Genomic DNA, 17723 nt, shown 5'->3' on the forward strand with positions numbered 1-17723 from the left:
GTGTCACTAATATTGTGTTTGATAGGAAGGTGTCACTAATATTGTGTTTGATAGGAAGGTGTCACTAATATTGTGTTTGATAGGAAGGTGTCAGAAATATTGTGTTTATTAGGAATGTGTCACTATATGTGTTTAATAGGAAAGTGTGACAAATGTTGTGTTCTATAGGAAGGTGTCACTAATGTTGTATTCTATAGGAAAGGTGTCACTAATATTGTACTCCTGTACACTAAGGTGTTTGATAGGAAGGTGTCACTAATATTGTGTTCTGCAGGAAGGTACACTATTATTGTGTTCTGCAGGAGGGTACACTAATATTGTGTTCTGGAGGAGGACGTCACAAAGTCTCTATGGGAGAGTGATTCCAGGATTGTGTTCTGTATGAGGCTGTCACCACGTCTCTAGGAGTGCCAGTGTTTTTGGTAGAAGGGAGTGTCGAGCAGTCCCATACTAGTGACAAAGTATTCAGGGATGATATTTAACAAAACAACAAACATCATTTACATTATTGCTCTGAACTAAACATGCCTTCATAATACATTAAATATGATGATGAGTTTCAATATTATTATGCTGGTCTGAAGAGACAATTCATCATAGAGTATCATATTCCTGCAGTTCAGCTGTTCATGTTTGGCGTTGATTGTCAGAGTAGGAAGTGGACTTCCGAGCAGATAGGCCAGCTAAATGTGACTGTTCTGCTGTGTTGATAGTAATCTCTGGCCAGGAAATTATTCAACCGTTGTTATATAACGGCAGATGAATGGGAATTCGTTGAATATTGTTAGCTGTCTCCGTCAATATTCCAGCAGAGACCATATAATTATATGGTCTCTGATTCCAGCAGTATAACTGCGGCCTGAACACAGTTGGATCTTTGATGGGTAGACCAGTGAGTTATCGCCGGAACAATGGCCGATGCCATCATGTCATCATCATCACACATTTAAAAAAATAATCCCCCCAAAAATCACACACATTACCAGGTCACACATCACACACATCGACAGGTCACACACATCAACAGCTCACACGCATGAACACATTACACACATCGACAGCTCATACACGTCAACGCATCACACACATCAACGCATCACACACATTGTCAGGTCACACATCAACATGTCACACACATTGTCAGGTCACACACTGTAACCTCTGCAATGATTTTAGTCAAATTTACCAAGAATGGAACCCTCACTGGGATCTTTCGATCCTGGCCTGAAAGCCCTACACCCTCTGATATTGAATCCCCACAGACTCTCATATATATGGAGAATCTTTTTTAGACCTGCCAAGCAATTTTGGGTATGGTTTTGGTTATGCAATTATACATTATGATTAGCGGTTTAAAGAAACAAATTGGGTCACTGCCTCTTCCGGAATAAGAACAGTCTTAGTGTTTGCTGCATGCAGGAAATGTTGGTCAGTTGACCTCATTACTCGAGTAATCCTTGATAGTAAATGAGTAATTATCCTCCACTTAATAGTAATAACCTAATTCAGTCCAATAGTGTTCTAATAAACCAATCAGCCAATTAGGAAGCTAATTACTCTCAGTAGGAGAGTTGAGTAATGGCATCGGTACATAATTGCAGCTCTAGATGTCGGAACACTTCACATGTCAGTAATGGCGTGCATGTAATTACTACTTGTGTATGTAGGTTTATTTCACTGAGTATTGTTATTTTGATCCTTTTAGTGTTGTTTATGATTTGTTCATTAAAGATGTTTCGATAGTTTAGGATAATGTTAAGGTTTGGAAACCAGGTGGTACACTCTGTTGTCTGCTGGGACAATGAACTAGGACAGCTGTACCTAGTCTTGCTACAAGTCTGTACAGAATAATAAATCCATGGATGACAGCAGTTCTGTCCATGTAATATTGATAAATCTGACAATAAAATAAAACTAAAGTAATAAAGTATAGAAATTTAGTGCGCCGATCTTCAAAGGGGCAACTTGTTCATGTTATTTATTAAATATGGGAATTATAACATAAACAAATAATTATTTGTCCAAGATATTTTTATGGATTAAACTTCTTTTTTATTTCCCTCACGACGTTTCAGGACCATTTCAGGGGTGGAAATAACCCATTGCCCGACGTCCCAGTCCAGTGGTTTTTCTGTCGGGCAAGCAAATTTGTGTATCACGCTGTACCGGTCTTCAGTTGATTTTCCAATGTTAATTATGTTGTTTCCAAAAAAATGGACCAAAAAATCGGCCGGTATAGTGGAAAAATTATAAGGGCAAGTGATTTTACATGACCGGAGTACACTAGCAAATTTTAAAGTTATTTCCACCCCTGGGTGAATGGTCCCGAAATGTCATGAGGGAAATAAAAAAGAAGTTTAATCCATAAAAATATCTTGGACATCTATGTACAACTTCTAAATGAAACTGAAAGACAAAATAATTATTTCTTTAGAAGCTTGTGAAAGTCTGCATGATACTGTAAAGTCAACTCTTATATAATTCACTGGATCATTGTAAATACAGGGCAATGTATATGTAAATACGTCAATTTCCATACAGATGAAATGGACACCTTGTTGTGGCCACTCCACCTATTGGTTTAGCCAATATTATGCTGTGTGTTCCCACGTTCATGATCTGTCTTGACTTAAATCATGACAGTGTTTTGTTGTTGATATGCTGAGGAAGGATATACGTTTCAAGATAGGCAGGCTCCTGTCAATATGGGAGCAGGTTGACCCAGATTTGTCAATAACGATGTTCACATGCTGTCATTGTTATGGGGTGTCGGGGTAGGGCTTCCCCACCTTAACAATGTCATTAAGTACAGCCGTGACGAGGATTGTGTTATCGTCTGTGTCGTAGTTGTGGTAGGAGAGTCTCAGGGTTTGTTGTCTGATGGCATGTTGAGTGCTGTGATAATGGTTATTTGCTCAGCAGATGGTTGGTGGCGTGATGGTATTTAATAATGAAGAATATAATATAGAGATTAGCCCAAGGGGCTGGTTGTTTTGTATGAAATGGCACAAGGGACTGGTTGTTTATTATGGAGGGGGGTTTGGGGGGTGGAGGGTCAGTGGGATTGGCGTCTGTTCTGTGTCATATTTTGCTGACTCCTATTTTGTTTTTAAATTTTTTATTCCCCATCCCTGTAATAAATTACCAGTCCCTAAATAATATTCAAATTTATAATGTTTGTATTTAAATTAAAAAAACAATTGTCACAGAGTATGTGTCTCCAAATAGGTCTGATATAGGATAAGGGGTGGTGGGGTAGCCAAATGGTTAAAGCGTTCATTCATCATGCTGAAGGCCCGAGTTTGTTTCCCAACATGGGTACAATGTGTGAAGCCCATTTGTGGTGTCCCCGCTGTGATATTGCTTTAATATTGCTAAAAGCTGCATAAAAATTAAACTCACTCTCTCACTGATATAGGAAAAGGTGACTGGAATATTGCTGAAATACTCACTCACAGACTTGGTCTCCACCATATCACACTAAAAGACATTAAAACATGTTACTTCTTGTTGCCTCGTGCTCAGCATTGGGAGGATGACATTGACTGGTTGGCTTAAAGTTGGTATATATACATCGGTGTTAAATCTATGTTCGAGGTATAAAAGGTGTGTGGTCAAGCTCACTGACAGTTGTGGAGATCGATGCTTATTATGTCAATCATTGGATTGCCTGGTCCTGACCTGATTATTTACGGAGCGATGTCAGGTTGCTGGAAAATTGAGTGTGATGTTAAAACTAAACAAACAAAGACACAATATACAGCGTATCTCTGTGAACCAGGGCCTAGAGTTTCGAAGCTCTCTTAGCGCTAAGATAGTCGTAGGTTCATTTTAAAGGATGGCACTTACGACTATCTTAGCTCTAAGAGAGCTTCGAAAATCTAACCCCAGCACTTTAAACTGGCTTGGGGGCGGCGGGTAGCCTAGTGGTTAAAGCGTTCATTCGTCACGCCGAAAACCCGGGTTCGATTCCCGACGAGTGGGTACAATGTGTTAAGCCCATTTCTGGTGTCCCCCGTCGTGATATTGCTGGAATATTGCTAAAAGCGGCGTAAAACTAAACTCACTCACTCACTCACTTAAACTGGCTGTAGTCATATAGGCTGTAGCTCACGCATGCACGCCCGCATGCACACACACATTGTAAGTAATGTTTTTCCCACCGTTTTTTTCCCCCATAACTCTTGTGATTGAGTTGCCAATAGGTTGGCAAAAATGGCTGTTTTCATATCCATGTGTGGTCAGTTTTTGAAGATTTCTTCTTCACACCCTGGCTCCCAGACTTATATGTATAAGTGATTGGAATAAGTTCTTATACATACAGTATATACACAGACAGGTTTTGTCTGACCTTGACCCAGTTCTGTCAGTACACTTGGTGCAGGTTGCTATGATACAGCCAAAAAGTGCTGACAGTGACAAAACACAACCGCTTCATCACTGCTGGCAAACCTGTTACATCTGTCTGTCTCAGTAGTCTTGAACACTGTTACTGTGGCGCTGTATGGATACCATTTCTACCACAATACACCTACTGTCAAGAACTGTTTTTGTTTATCTAAAAAGAATAAACATGTATTTTATGTGTACATTTAAAACACACTATTTACTCAAACAATTTAAATATATTGTACTGAAATACCCTAACTCCTCAATTTGAACTCACAGACTATATTTCTTTTAGTTCTTTTTACCACATATATTATAATTACTATATTTTATTACTAGTATGCATTTCTGGCGTCCCCGCCGTAATATTGCTGGAATATTGCTAAAACCAGCGTTATACCATACTCACTCTTATTCACTCACTCACTCACTCACTCACTCACTCACTCACTTTTTCATTTACACTCACTCACTCACTCACTATCACCAGTATCATAATTGGAATATTTGTAATGTATATAAAAGCTAGCTGGTGTTTATTCAAGTTTTTTCAAGGCCGGGCATTTCATCAAGTATGTTAATTGTATGCAAACACTAAGATATGAGGCAGAAAATATATGAATGTTGTTGCACAATATTTGTTATGATGACTTACATGTTCAAAAGATGGTGGTGATAGGATCACGGATGTAAAACATGAAAGCAAGAATCGTTGTTTGTGATGATGGGCCGTTCCGCATCCTGAAAGGAAGTAACTTCATACGCAACGGAACGGAATCAGTTATAACACTTGACCCTAGCAAGACAACACTCACATCTTTTGGAAATCACAACAACATAATGATGCATTGTTTGTCAAAATGTGCAATGTTGATAATTAAGTAGTTATCTTCTTCTATTAGTGAAGATTAATATGGCTGCATTAGTAACAAATTGGGGACTGGGGGTAGCCTAATGGTTAGAGAGTCCGCTCGGCATGCTGAAGACCCGGGTTTAATCTACGGCATGGGTACAATGTGTGAAGCCCATTTCTGATGTTCCCCGCCGTGATATTGCTGGAATGTTGCTTAAAGCAGTGTAAAACAATACTCACTCACTCACTCACTCACTCACTCACTCACTCACTCACTCACTCACTCACTCACTCACTCACTCACTCACTCACTCACTCACTCACTCACTCACTCACTCACTCACTCACTCACTCACTCACTCACTCACTCACTCACTCACTTGTAACAAATTGAACACAAAATATGTGTTTAATATTGCAGGCTCTACAATCCATTGAATACACATTGAACTCAAGGACCGACATTGTGCACGGAACCTCTAGCTTCTATCAGTACAATAACACAAAGTCTGGATTAACGTACGCAATGTATAGCTATTGAGAAGCCTGGATCGCTGGTCTTCATACAGTCCTGAACCATTTACACTGAGATACAAACACATATACAGAACATTATGACTTTAAGGTAACAACAGGGGGTGGAAATGGCAGCTAAGATTCTTTGCACCTGCTTTGTGTACAGCCTAATGTGTCTATAGTGTCTTTTACTGGGGAGGGACTGGCCCAATCATCTAAGGCATTGCAGTTCGCTGTGTAGAGATGCCTCTCTTGACACATCCCAGACCTATAATTTGAGGGTTCAAATCCTTATTGATGCATACTATTTTTGAGGTTTGCCTCACTGCCATAACCATACATGTGGGTTTTACGAAGTGGTAAATTCCAAGATCTCTATCACTTCAAGTTCTTCCATCTTAAGCTCAAATCTTGTGATACAGACCTGTGAAGATCCGGGTTAGAATTGATCTTCAGTAACCCATGCTTGTCGTAAGAGGCAACTAACGGGATCGAGTGGTCAGGCTCACTGACTTGGTTGACACATGTCATCGTATCCCAGTTGCGTAGATCGATGCTCATGCTGTTGCTCAGGGGATTGTCTGGTCCAGACTCGATTATTTACAGACCACCGCCATATAGCTGGAATATTGCTGAGTCGCGGCGTAAAACCTCACTCACTCACTCACTCACTCACTCACTCACTCACTCACTCACTCACTCACTCACTCACTCACTCACTCACTCACTCACTCACTCACTCACTCACTCACTCACTCACTCACTCACTCACTCACTCACTCACTCTTGTGATATAACAGGAATACTCCTTCAAAGCAATGCTAAGACCACTCGCTCACTGTTACAGTTAACCAGTGTAGATCCGGGTTGGAATTGGTCTTCAGTAACCCATGCTTCTTGTAAGAGGCGACTAATGGGATTCGAAGGTCAGGCTTGCTGACTTGGTTGACACATGTCATGGTACCCAGTTGCATCAAGACTCATGGTGTCAATCACGGGATCGTCCGGTCCAGGCCTGATTTTAACAGCCACTATTCTTTTTCTGGAATATTACTGAGTGCCGTGTTAAACAACAAACAAACAAAACTGCTACTTTCCCTCATCAATATCACTTGCATAAACTACCTTAGACTAATATGGGGGCGGTGGGGTAGCCTAGTGGGTAAAGCGTTGGCTCGTCACGCCAAAGACCTGGGTTCGATTCCCCACATGGGTAAAATGTGTGAAGCCCATTTCTGGTGTCCCCTGCCATGATGACGCTGGAATATTGCTAAAAGTGGCGTAAAATCAAACTCACTCACTTATTCACTCACTTAGACTAAAGCTTAGCCTCTGGATATATATAATATTGATAGTAACAAACAAACTCATTAAAATAGAAAAGGAACCTCCTTGAGACCAGAGATTCAGAACCTGAGGAAATCTAGACTTGTTTCATTTAGGGCTTTAGCATTGTAGAGAGGGCTTGGCTGTAGGGAAAATAATGTGGTTCAGGGACTGTGAGACAGACCTATACTACCTCTAAGACCTTGGTACAAAAACACATGAAAACATGACACAGTTTGTGTGCTTACAGTGTAAGTTGTTAGAGAGTGTGGGAAAGTGCCTTTGGCTCATTATCTCCTATGCACAACACAAGTGGTATTTGTAAATGTATATAGTAACAGCCATGCCAAGCCTGGTCTCCATCAAAATCGGTACACCGTACAGACACGAGACTACAGACAGCTATTTACACAAGCTGAATAACGTTGACTTTATGTTATTCAACACCTGTCAGATACAAAATATGCAAGGCCTCCATGCTATTCACCCTCCAACCAGTCAATCCACATGTTGGTCATATTACCTATGGATGAGGGATTGCCATGCGGAGAGTCTGCAGGTACACATGATGCTGTCTGCAGGTACAACGTGATACATGTCCGCAGATGGCGGTGTGATTAGTGTTTTGTGGCCAACACCTAAATGTCAGACTGGGTTTCCCACAACGCAGGTCACACCAGGCTACGCATGCACTTTCATTGTAGTCGTGTGGGGAGAATAAATTGAGCTGCATCTGCTGGGTGGCATATGCATTGGCGATAACTTTGTCAGCGGATCATTTTTTGAACATGTGGCTGTTTCTTTTTTTGGCATTACCTGGAGTTGAGGATAATGCGTTGTTTGAATCAGTTCTGAAGGGTTTTCTTATTTAAATAAAATGGGTATTTAATGTCAGGGGAATAATGTATTCCTTCTTTATCGGCAAAATTGGTGTTATGAAATGCTTGTAATGCGTGGATGGATATTATACTGAGTGTTTCTTATGCTCAGCGTCAGAGGAAGATAATGGACAGAAGAAAATATAGATACTGGGTATTTTTCCAATGTTCATTGTTCATGGCCCATCTGTTTTATGTAGATATTTTTCTTTGAGGGACACTGGGATTGAGGTAATTTAGGACCAGAGAGAGTTGAAAAGTCGTAAAACAAGACAGTTTGGTCAAATTTAGCTTGGACATGTATGTTTGTAATATTGATAATAGCAGGGTAAAAACTGTCTGACAAATAGAAATATTTTAAAAGCTTAGAGCATTCAAACAAAAGGTTTCTATTATTTGTCTTCTAAATGTGTTCTGAATGGGAATAGAATACTATTTGCACTCGGATGGCCTTGTGATCTAATGCTGTGCAGAGTTCTGTCCCTTAGCCATGCCTGGAGCCACTGATCATGGGTTCAAATCCTAGATTCATTCTGATAATCGTTGTTCATCAAGCAGTATCCATACGAGTGAGTGAGTTTAGTTTTACGCCGCACTCAGCAATATTCCAGCTATATGGCAGGAGTCTGTAAACAATCGAGTCTGGACCAGACAATCCAGTGATCAACAGCATGAGCATCAATCTACGCAATTGGGATACGATGACATCGAGATGACTTACTGTGCAGCTTTAAACCCAACTTGTTCACTCTCTCATGTTACTGAAATTTAAATTTAGAATTTAGAATTCTACCCTTGGCTTTCTGCCTTATGGTCCAGGGTCAAATTCTAATTGAAAGGTCACCACAATGAGTATGTTCTCTAATTGTATGGCTTTGTGTTCTGAATCTGATCTAACTTTGCAAACTTCAAGCCTATGAGCCTGGGTTCAAAGATTTGCTATGATTATAATTCTTCCTGTGCGCAAACATTTCACGAAAGTGGTATTCATCGTAGGTCTACCTCAGTGACAACACTGGCCAGTCTGCTCCGAATAAATGCATCATGTCTTATATGTTTGAAATGTCAGTCCATTTGATTGTATTTTCATGCAACTATCTCACAATGTCTTTTATTCATTTCAGGCAATAATGAGGGGGTCCGAGGGCCATGGCCGCTCCCTCAGCCCCTCCCCACCAGAACACAGAATCTCCCGCCCTACCTCTGTCATACGCCCCCCAGGGAAACAGATCATACCCCAGGAGTCAATAGCGGTCAACAAAACCCTGGGGGAGGGGGAGTTTGGGGTTGTACAGCAGGGCGTTTGGACCACAGAGGATGGAGATAAGGTATGTAGAATTTAGTTGTTGTAATTCGTGCTGAATGTAACGTCTTTGTCATTATAATCATTGAAAATGTAAAAGAGGCAATTAAACTGAAGGAGACCTTAAGGCCATGCATGTCATGATGTCCTATTTGTGTAAAAGTTGAAGGTCGCAGGTTCGATCCCCAGCCACGTCATACCAAAAAAATGTAAAAAATGGTACTTGTTGGTCCCTGCCCGGCAACTGACCAATAGGTCAGTATTATATTTCACTGTCTCAGTTAAACTCAGTAGAGAACCTGGCTTAGAATTGGTCATCAGCAACCCATGCTTGTCGTAAGAGGCAACTAACAGTATAGTGTGGTCAGGCTCGCTCACTTGGTTGAGCATGTCATCGTATCGCAATTGTTTAGGTTGATGCTCATGCTGTTGATCACTGGATTGTCTGGTGTAGACTGGATAATTTACAGACTGACGCCATGTAGCTGGAATATTGCTGAGTGCCGTGTTAAACAACAAACAAACAAACCAACTCAGTAGCGAAACTGGGGACCAATATTTGACACCATGTACAATACCATTTTGTTTAGACCAGCTTATCTGATCAATCTTTCATAAGTCATACCTCAGAACACTTGAATGTTATGAAAACTATTTAGTTGAAATATGCGTCTGATAAAGATCCTGGTTTTAAATTTGAGGCACTTTCTCCAGCTATCTCAAACATCCTGGAGTCGCATACTTGTGATACGGAGAGCCCTGATGGCAGATAGAGCCTTATCTGTGTGGCTAATCCTGGAACTGTTTACCATAGTAACCATGATCCCCTTACTTTCAGGTGCAAGTTGCAATCAAGTGTCTCAGCAAAGACAGACTTCAAAATGGAACTCAGGAATTTTTAAAAGAAGCCTCTGTTCAGCAGAGTATAGACAATGAAAACATTGTACGGCTTTACGGCGTTGTTATTAACAAGGACAATGCCCTGATGCTGGTAAGTTTAATATGAACATGAATATTTAATGAAGAATGCTATGATAAAACTTCAAATGAGTGCTGCTGGTGACAATCATAGATGCTGGAAATATAATATTTTTATTTGAAATACTGAAGAACAAAAAAGTGCCTCTCAGAATAGATATGATGATATTGAATATATCATGAGGGGTATCAATTCAGGAAGAAGTTGAATGTGAAAGAGAGGCTTTCTTTTTTTCCCCCGCAACGCATTTTGCGGGGGGTATTAAAATGGACTCCGTCCGTCCGTGCACATTTGTCTTTTCCGGAGCAGAACTCTAAAACCGTTCAATATTTCTTCACCAAACTTGGCACATACATGGATCTGGTGGTGTACTGGTGCCTTTTGGTAATTTTGGAATTCTGAATTAAATATTTTTGGCATTTCCATGGCAAAAAGGTCGACTTTGACTGAAATTGGTGGTAGTGCTCTTTTCCGGAGCAGAACTCTAAAACCATTCACTATTTCATCACCAAACTTGGCACATAGATAGATCTGGTGGTGTACTTGTGCCTTTTAATAGTTTTGGAATTCTGAATAAAATATGTTTGGCGTTTCCATGGCAACAAGTTCGACTTAGACTGAAATTGGTGGTTGTGCTCTTTTCCGGAGCAAAACTCTAAAACTGTTCAATATTTCTTCACCAAACTTGGCACATTGATAGATCTGGTGGTGTAGTGGTGCCTTTTGGTTGTTTTGGAATTCTGAATAAAATATTTTTGGCATTTCCATGGCAACAAGTTTCACTTAGCCTGGAATTGGTGGTACGTGCAAATTTGTCTTTTCCGGAGCAAAACTCTAAAACCGCTCAATATTTCTTCACCAAACTTGGCACATACATGGATCTGGTGGTGTACTTGTGCCTTTTGGTAGTTTTGGAATTCTGAATAAAATATTTTTGGCGTTTCCATGCCAACAAGTTTGACTTAGACTGAAATTGGTGGTTGTGCTCTTTTCCGTAGCAGAACTCTAAAACCATTCACTATTTCTTCACCAAACTTGGCACATAGATAGATCTGGTGGTGTACTGGTGCCTTTTTGTAGTTTTGGAATTCTGAATAAAATATTTTTGGCATTTCCATGCCAACAAGTTTGACATAGAATGAAATTGGTGACAGTGCTCCTTTCTGGAGCAGAACTTTCAAAACCTTTCAATACTCTCCTTCCACTTTTCTATATACACACATAAATATTTGACATAATCATAACTCGTAGACATAATCATGAAGAGTATTTTGCCATTGCAGGGGATATTGATGACTTTGTCTTCTTGTTTATTTTTTCTTGGAAATGGGTTTGATAAAATTAGTTTACATTCTTGCCTGTCTATTGGAAAAGTATTCTTCAGCATAGTCAGTTGCCACCATTTTGTAGTCCTTGATACAGGGGAGATAACAAATGTAAGAGAACAAAGGTTTGTGTCATTTTGTCAATCCATTTGTGAAGGGCAGCCTCATTAAATGATTTTAGGTGAAAGGAGACAAATAATTACAAAGTATGTTTTATGTTTTTACTTCGTAAAAAGAAACTCACAAAAGATATTGCAGTACATACCGTTTGAAAAATATATTGTGGCATACCGTGATACAGTACAGTTCTAGTTGTGATGATCACTGGATACTTGTCTTTTTGCAGTGGAAAAATACATTTTTTGGAAATAGTTTATTGTATTTTCAGGATATTTAATTGCTTGTATGATGAATACATGTAAGTCAGGAATCAATTTCAACAGGTGATGGATAAATTGCAAATGGCCAAGAATTAATGTTGATAACACTCTTGAACATAGGCTGCCTTGTCAACTGGAACATGACAGTATCAGTCATTTATGACCAAAATTATAGGCTTGGTGTTTAAGACCTCTGTTCTGCATCATGAAAAAACAAATTTATTTTTACACAACCTTGCAGGTGCTGTTTTTTATGAGACAATTCTGAAGTGAAAGTCTGTCTACTGACTGCAGTTAGGTTTTATTGCATTTCAGAAATATTTACCCTCTCATTAAACAGCGATATTTGTCAGGGCTATTTTGCCATAATACAAACAGGATTTGTTTAGAGTTTATCTACCAACCTACGTCACCAAGGTCAGGTCCAAATCCTAGTTGAGGTGACTTTCTCTTCCAAACACTGCCACTCAAACGTGACCTTTCGAAATTAAGTCACCCCTAGCCTTAGGGGGCCCGAAGGACTTTAATCATCACTTTGGCCTATTTTAGAGTTTTCATGGAGAAATGTTCCATATATAAATGGCTTTATTATGAAATAACCCTAAGGGTATTATGTTGTGTAAGGCTTGTGTTAAACTTAATGGTGTGTCGGCTTATTTACCTCTGACTAAACTGTGAAATTAGTCAACGGGTTGTAATGCATGCCTCAAGCCATGTTGGGAAATGTATGAGAGGTTAGCAAAAGCTTCTCAGGTTCTCATCAGGAATGCTCCCAGTTTTAGACTTTTTGAAAGTATTTATTTGACTCTACTGAAAATGGAAGTAATGCTCGTTTCTGGAGCCGAACAATTAAACTATTGAATATTACTTGATTGAATTTGCTTTTCAGATCGGTCTAGTGATGAACTGGTGCCTTTTGATTTTGAGGATATTTTAAAAATATTTTTTTTATAGACATTATGTGATGAAAGGTTGGACTTTACTGAAAATGTAGGTAGTGCTCATATCTGGAGCAGAATTCAGATGAAACTTGCTATACAGGTCCGTCTGGTGGTGAACCAGTGCCTGTTGATGATCTGGTAGATTAAAAAAAGCAGCATTATTTTACCTTCAGTGAACTGAAGGTACCGGTATCCAATTTGGAACCAAAAGTAGGGTGTAAATAGGCCAACTCCCTTTTTGGAGTTGCACCATAGCAACATTAAACAAAATGGTGGATGGTTAATTTAACTTACCTATCAACTTTTTTGTTCAAGCAAATACTGAATGATGTGATTTTCCTATTTATTTGTACAAGTCAATTATTTGCTACTCACCTGAATTAGAAATGTTCTTAAGAAACGGTTTCCATTGTAATGTGAAATATTTTGTGTTACAGGTAACAGAGTTAGCACCAATGAGATCCCTGCTGGAATGTTTGAAGGAAACGTCATTAAGATTGGACTTTCCCATTCCCCGATTGTGTGATTTTGCTCAACAAATTTGTGATGGAATGTCTTATCTGGAGTCTAAGCGATTGATACACAGGGACCTGGCTGCCAGGAATATCCTAGTGTTCAGTAAGAATAAGGTGAGGAGATCAGATATCGAGCTTGTCGAGCTGTTTATCAGAACTGTATCGGTGTGAGATCAGATTGCCTTGGTAGAACCTGTGCATCAGCGAAAATGGTTGCCAGGTGGTTTAAGTGTTGGTTCGTCATGCCGAAGACTTTGGTATTGCAGGGATTTATCTTGACCTGCTCAGGAGCTGTTATTTGGGGTCACGTTTGCAACAAGTATTGGGAAAGGTTGAATTCCACTACAAACTTTTTTCTCATTTCATGCTGTTTCAGTCGTTACCGATATGATGCCTTTGAAAACGGGACTTGTGTTTCACCTAATATAGAGAAAAATGCTTGAATGTTTTAGTTCTTAGTTTAATGTTATTGCATACAATAAAATGTTAGAATTCAGTTTTAAAATATCTTGAGTTTTGGCAAATAAGAACTTTCATAAAATAACAATCTTTATATATATGAAATAATAGTTTTTACCTATTTACCAGGACACTTTAGGCATAAATTATGAGTCCTTGCATTGGTTCAAAATCTTTTTGATTTTATTGCCATACTCACTCTTATTCACTCACTCACTCACTCACTCACTCACTCACTTACTCACTCACTCACAACACTCTCACTCTCAACCACTCACTCACTCCCAACCACTCACTCTCAACCACTCTCACTCACTCTCAACCACTCACTCACTCTCAACCACTCACTCACTCACTCTCACTCACAACCACTCACTCACTCTCAACCACTCACTCACTCTCAACCAAACTCACTCACTCACTCTCACCCATACCCACACCCACACCTACTCACCCACTGTAGTGGGAGTCGACTTGTATTGGTTTAATTTGTAAAGGATGTGACTGCCTTCACTGGTGTGTGTTCCTAGCCAGACCACATAGACACGATGCCCATTGAAGCTGTTGTCTTCTGTCAAAATACTAATTCCTAATTGTGAATTAAAACAATTTTCTTTCACTCTCTCCGACCCAGAGGATATGATTTAGACTCTTATACTCTTCTGATCAGCCACTGGTGGATGCGGCAGTGAAAGTGTATAAAGAATGGAAGTATCATGTAATTCTAAGATTCATTTTGGTTAATGCAAGAGAAGGTCAAACATCTGAAGCCTATACACAATGACATGTTCACAGATATTGATCTTTCTGTAACCAGTTGCTTGGTAAGACATAAAAATCACATTCGTTTGAAATATGATGAAACATGCAGTATTTGACTCTTCTGTTCCAGGTTAAAATAAGTGACTTTGGCCTTTCCCGTGCCTTGGGTGTTGGGAAGGATTACTATCAGAGCAATTTCAGTATAAACCTAAAGTTGCCAATAGCATGGTAAGTAGCGATGGTCTTCATTTCAGCTTTCAAAGAAATTCTCAGCAAAAGAGACACAAATACATTTTACTTTTCAGTGTATTTAAGTGTTCAATTTAAAATTGATGCAGAAATGTGATTGTTCCACCTCCTAGCACTGATGTAATGTAAATGGAGCCTTCAGACATGTAGCCAGTTGCTGTATGGTTGTTCATCACAATATGGCTGAAATATTGCCGATGTGACATTAAATATTAACTCACTCACTCATATATGGTTGTAAATAGTAAGAGACAAACATAATTGGACCCATCTGACATCTTGTGTCCAGAGTTATCTCCCTTAGTCATGCCAGGATCCTGTTTTTCAAGTCTAGGTACACTGTGATTTTGGTGTTTGTTTGTTCATACTGGTTGTAGGAGGTCACGAAATATGTCAGGTGGTCAGGATCTTCGACTTGTTTGATTGTTTTTCATTGTATCCAGCAATCGTTTTGTCTTGTCTTAATTATTTACAGGGAGTTGACATTTAGTTGGAATATTGTTACATGTGGCATTAAACAGTGTGGTGTTAAATCTTGTGATTCTGGTTGGAAAAAGTCACCAGTGACCAGTGCTGGTCATTTGGGAAAACGGGCGGTGGGTTAGCCTAGTAGTTAAAGCGTTCGCTCGTCACGCCGAAGACCCGGGTTCGATTCCCCACATGGGCACAATGTGTGAAGCCCATTTCTGGTGCCCCCGCTGTGATATTGCTGGAATATTGCTGAAAAGCGGGGTAAAACCACACTCACTAACCATGTGATTCGACTGGTCAGCTTTGGTGACCTGGTTGATTGTTGTTCATGCGTTGTTGGTGTACCAATCACTGGATTGTCTGATCCAGACCTGGTTGTTTACAGAAATTATATCATCACTGTTGCTTTAAAGGTAAATAGATGAAAATGTTTGTTGTTTTGTCTGTTTGTTGTTTTTGCCACACTCAGCAGTATTCTTGCTTTAATGTGACGGTCTGTAATTAATCAAGTCTGGACCAAACAATACATAAGCATCAAAGTGCCCTATTGTGATACGATGACATGTGTCAACCAAGTCAGTTAGCCTAACCACTGGATTCTGGTAGTCACCTCTGATGAATGGCTTGGTTTTGCTGAAGACCAGTTCTAACTCGGAGCTTCATGGCTCAAACGAAAAATATGTGATACCTATGTTTTAAGCCAGGAATAAAGCATCGTCAGTCAAATGCCAGGTGTAAATCCTTGTGGTTCTCTGTCTCCAGGTGTGCTCCTGAGTGTATCAACTACCTGAAGTTCACCTCCTACAGTGACGTCTGGGCGTACGGCGTTACGCTGTGGGAGTTGTTCACGTACGGCTTCCAGCCCTGGGCAGGCATGAGTGGACAACAGGTGAGTGACCCCGCACCTCGGACAGAGTTGCATGAGAGTGCAAGTGGCATGACAGCGATCAGTGTCATGTCGTCTTCCGTGTGTTCATTTCATCCTGACCTAGCTAGAAGTGACGACATTGTTAGTTTAACTTACTGTAGTAATGTCTTGGTGTGGACGTGAAAGTTTTCTTCCATCCTCGGTCATCCAGTGTTATGTCTCCACTCTGTTACTGTAAATACCCTGGAACTATTCACCATCATACCTTGTTTCTATTCTAGTCAAATGCTATATTGTGTATATTTATATTTTATATATATTATAGTTATGACAAGGATTATAATGGACAGTGCAAATAATCTGGGCCCCCGTTTCACAAAGCTATCGTACCGCTACGACTCTCGTACCTCCTATACTGCAACGTAGACTTACGACAGTCGGAGCGCTACGATAGGTTTGTGAAACGGGGCACTGGACGTGCTAACTATTATACCTTTTGTTTCTGTTTCCAGTCAAATTTCCCAAAGCTATGATTCAAAGTCAAATGAAATTGTATCATGATGACAAGGAATAGAATGTACACTGCAAATAACCTGGAACTGTTCACCATCATACCTTTAGTTTCTAGTTCTAGACAAATTTCTCAATGCAATAAATTACCATCAAATTAAATTTGATAGTTATGACAAGTAGAATGGACAACAACCCCTTGCACAATATTGTCCTGACAGGTGTATAATGAAAAACGCGTTGACCGTAATACCTTTCTCATATCACATCCAAATTCTTAACACTTCAAGACTCTCAAATTATGTGGTTCTTTAATGATTGAAACAAGGATCATTCACCACTGGACACGACCGCCTCCGTGGTGTAGTGGTTAGAGCGTCCACCCGCGGAGAGCGGAAGGTCGCGGGTTCGATCCCCGACCGCGTCATACCAAAAGACGTTAAACTATGGTTCTTGTTGGTCCCTGTCTGGCGCTCGCCATTAATGGATACAGCAAGGACTGGTTGGCTCGGAGTCAGTATAATGTGTCTGAGTGGGGTATTCATGCTTCACTGCGGCATGGTATCTCAGTGGGCTAGCACTATAAAACCAGCTTAAGTCTGGGCTAGTACAAGCAGCCGCACATACACATACACACGCATGCACGTCGTCATACGAGCGAAATATTCTCAAGCACGACGTAAAACCCAATTTCACCTCACCTCACCTCACCACTGGACAAATTTTTGTTCTGTCTCAAATAGAATTAGCAAAGTCTTTCAGAATATATACTCCCTTCCCTTTTCTTTTTACTTAACAGAAAAAAAAACATTTTTCATAGTTAAATTTGAGTTAAAACAGTTTTCATTTTTGCTTATTTATAAGCAAAAGATAACTCTTACAAGGGTGGGAATTGGAATGTAGATGTATGTCAGATTTGCCTTCAGAAGAGGTACTTTTACTGGTTGTTGGTTTTGACCTGATGAGCCAGATAATTCTATGTCATGTCCATGATAAGAA

At 39.9% G+C, this 17723-nt stretch overlaps 1 protein-coding gene across 1 annotated transcript in view; it reads left to right on the forward strand.

Annotated features, from left to right (window-relative positions):
- The window catches only part of LOC124287063 (probable serine/threonine-protein kinase kinX), a 94954-nt gene that overhangs the window by 50645 nt on the left and 26586 nt on the right, over nt 1-17723 (forward strand). The window contains 5 exon segments of the mRNA XM_046723542.1: nt 9087-9290; nt 10104-10256; nt 13328-13519; nt 14757-14854; nt 16109-16235. Coding sequence (XP_046579498.1) covers nt 9087-9290; nt 10104-10256; nt 13328-13519; nt 14757-14854; nt 16109-16235 — 774 coding nt within the window.

This window comes from Haliotis rubra, unplaced genomic scaffold (assembly GCF_003918875.1).
Source record: "Haliotis rubra isolate DU_JTF1 unplaced genomic scaffold, ASM391887v1 Scf4, whole genome shotgun sequence".
In the NCBI taxonomy this organism is placed as follows: domain Eukaryota; kingdom Metazoa; phylum Mollusca; class Gastropoda; order Lepetellida; family Haliotidae; genus Haliotis; species Haliotis rubra.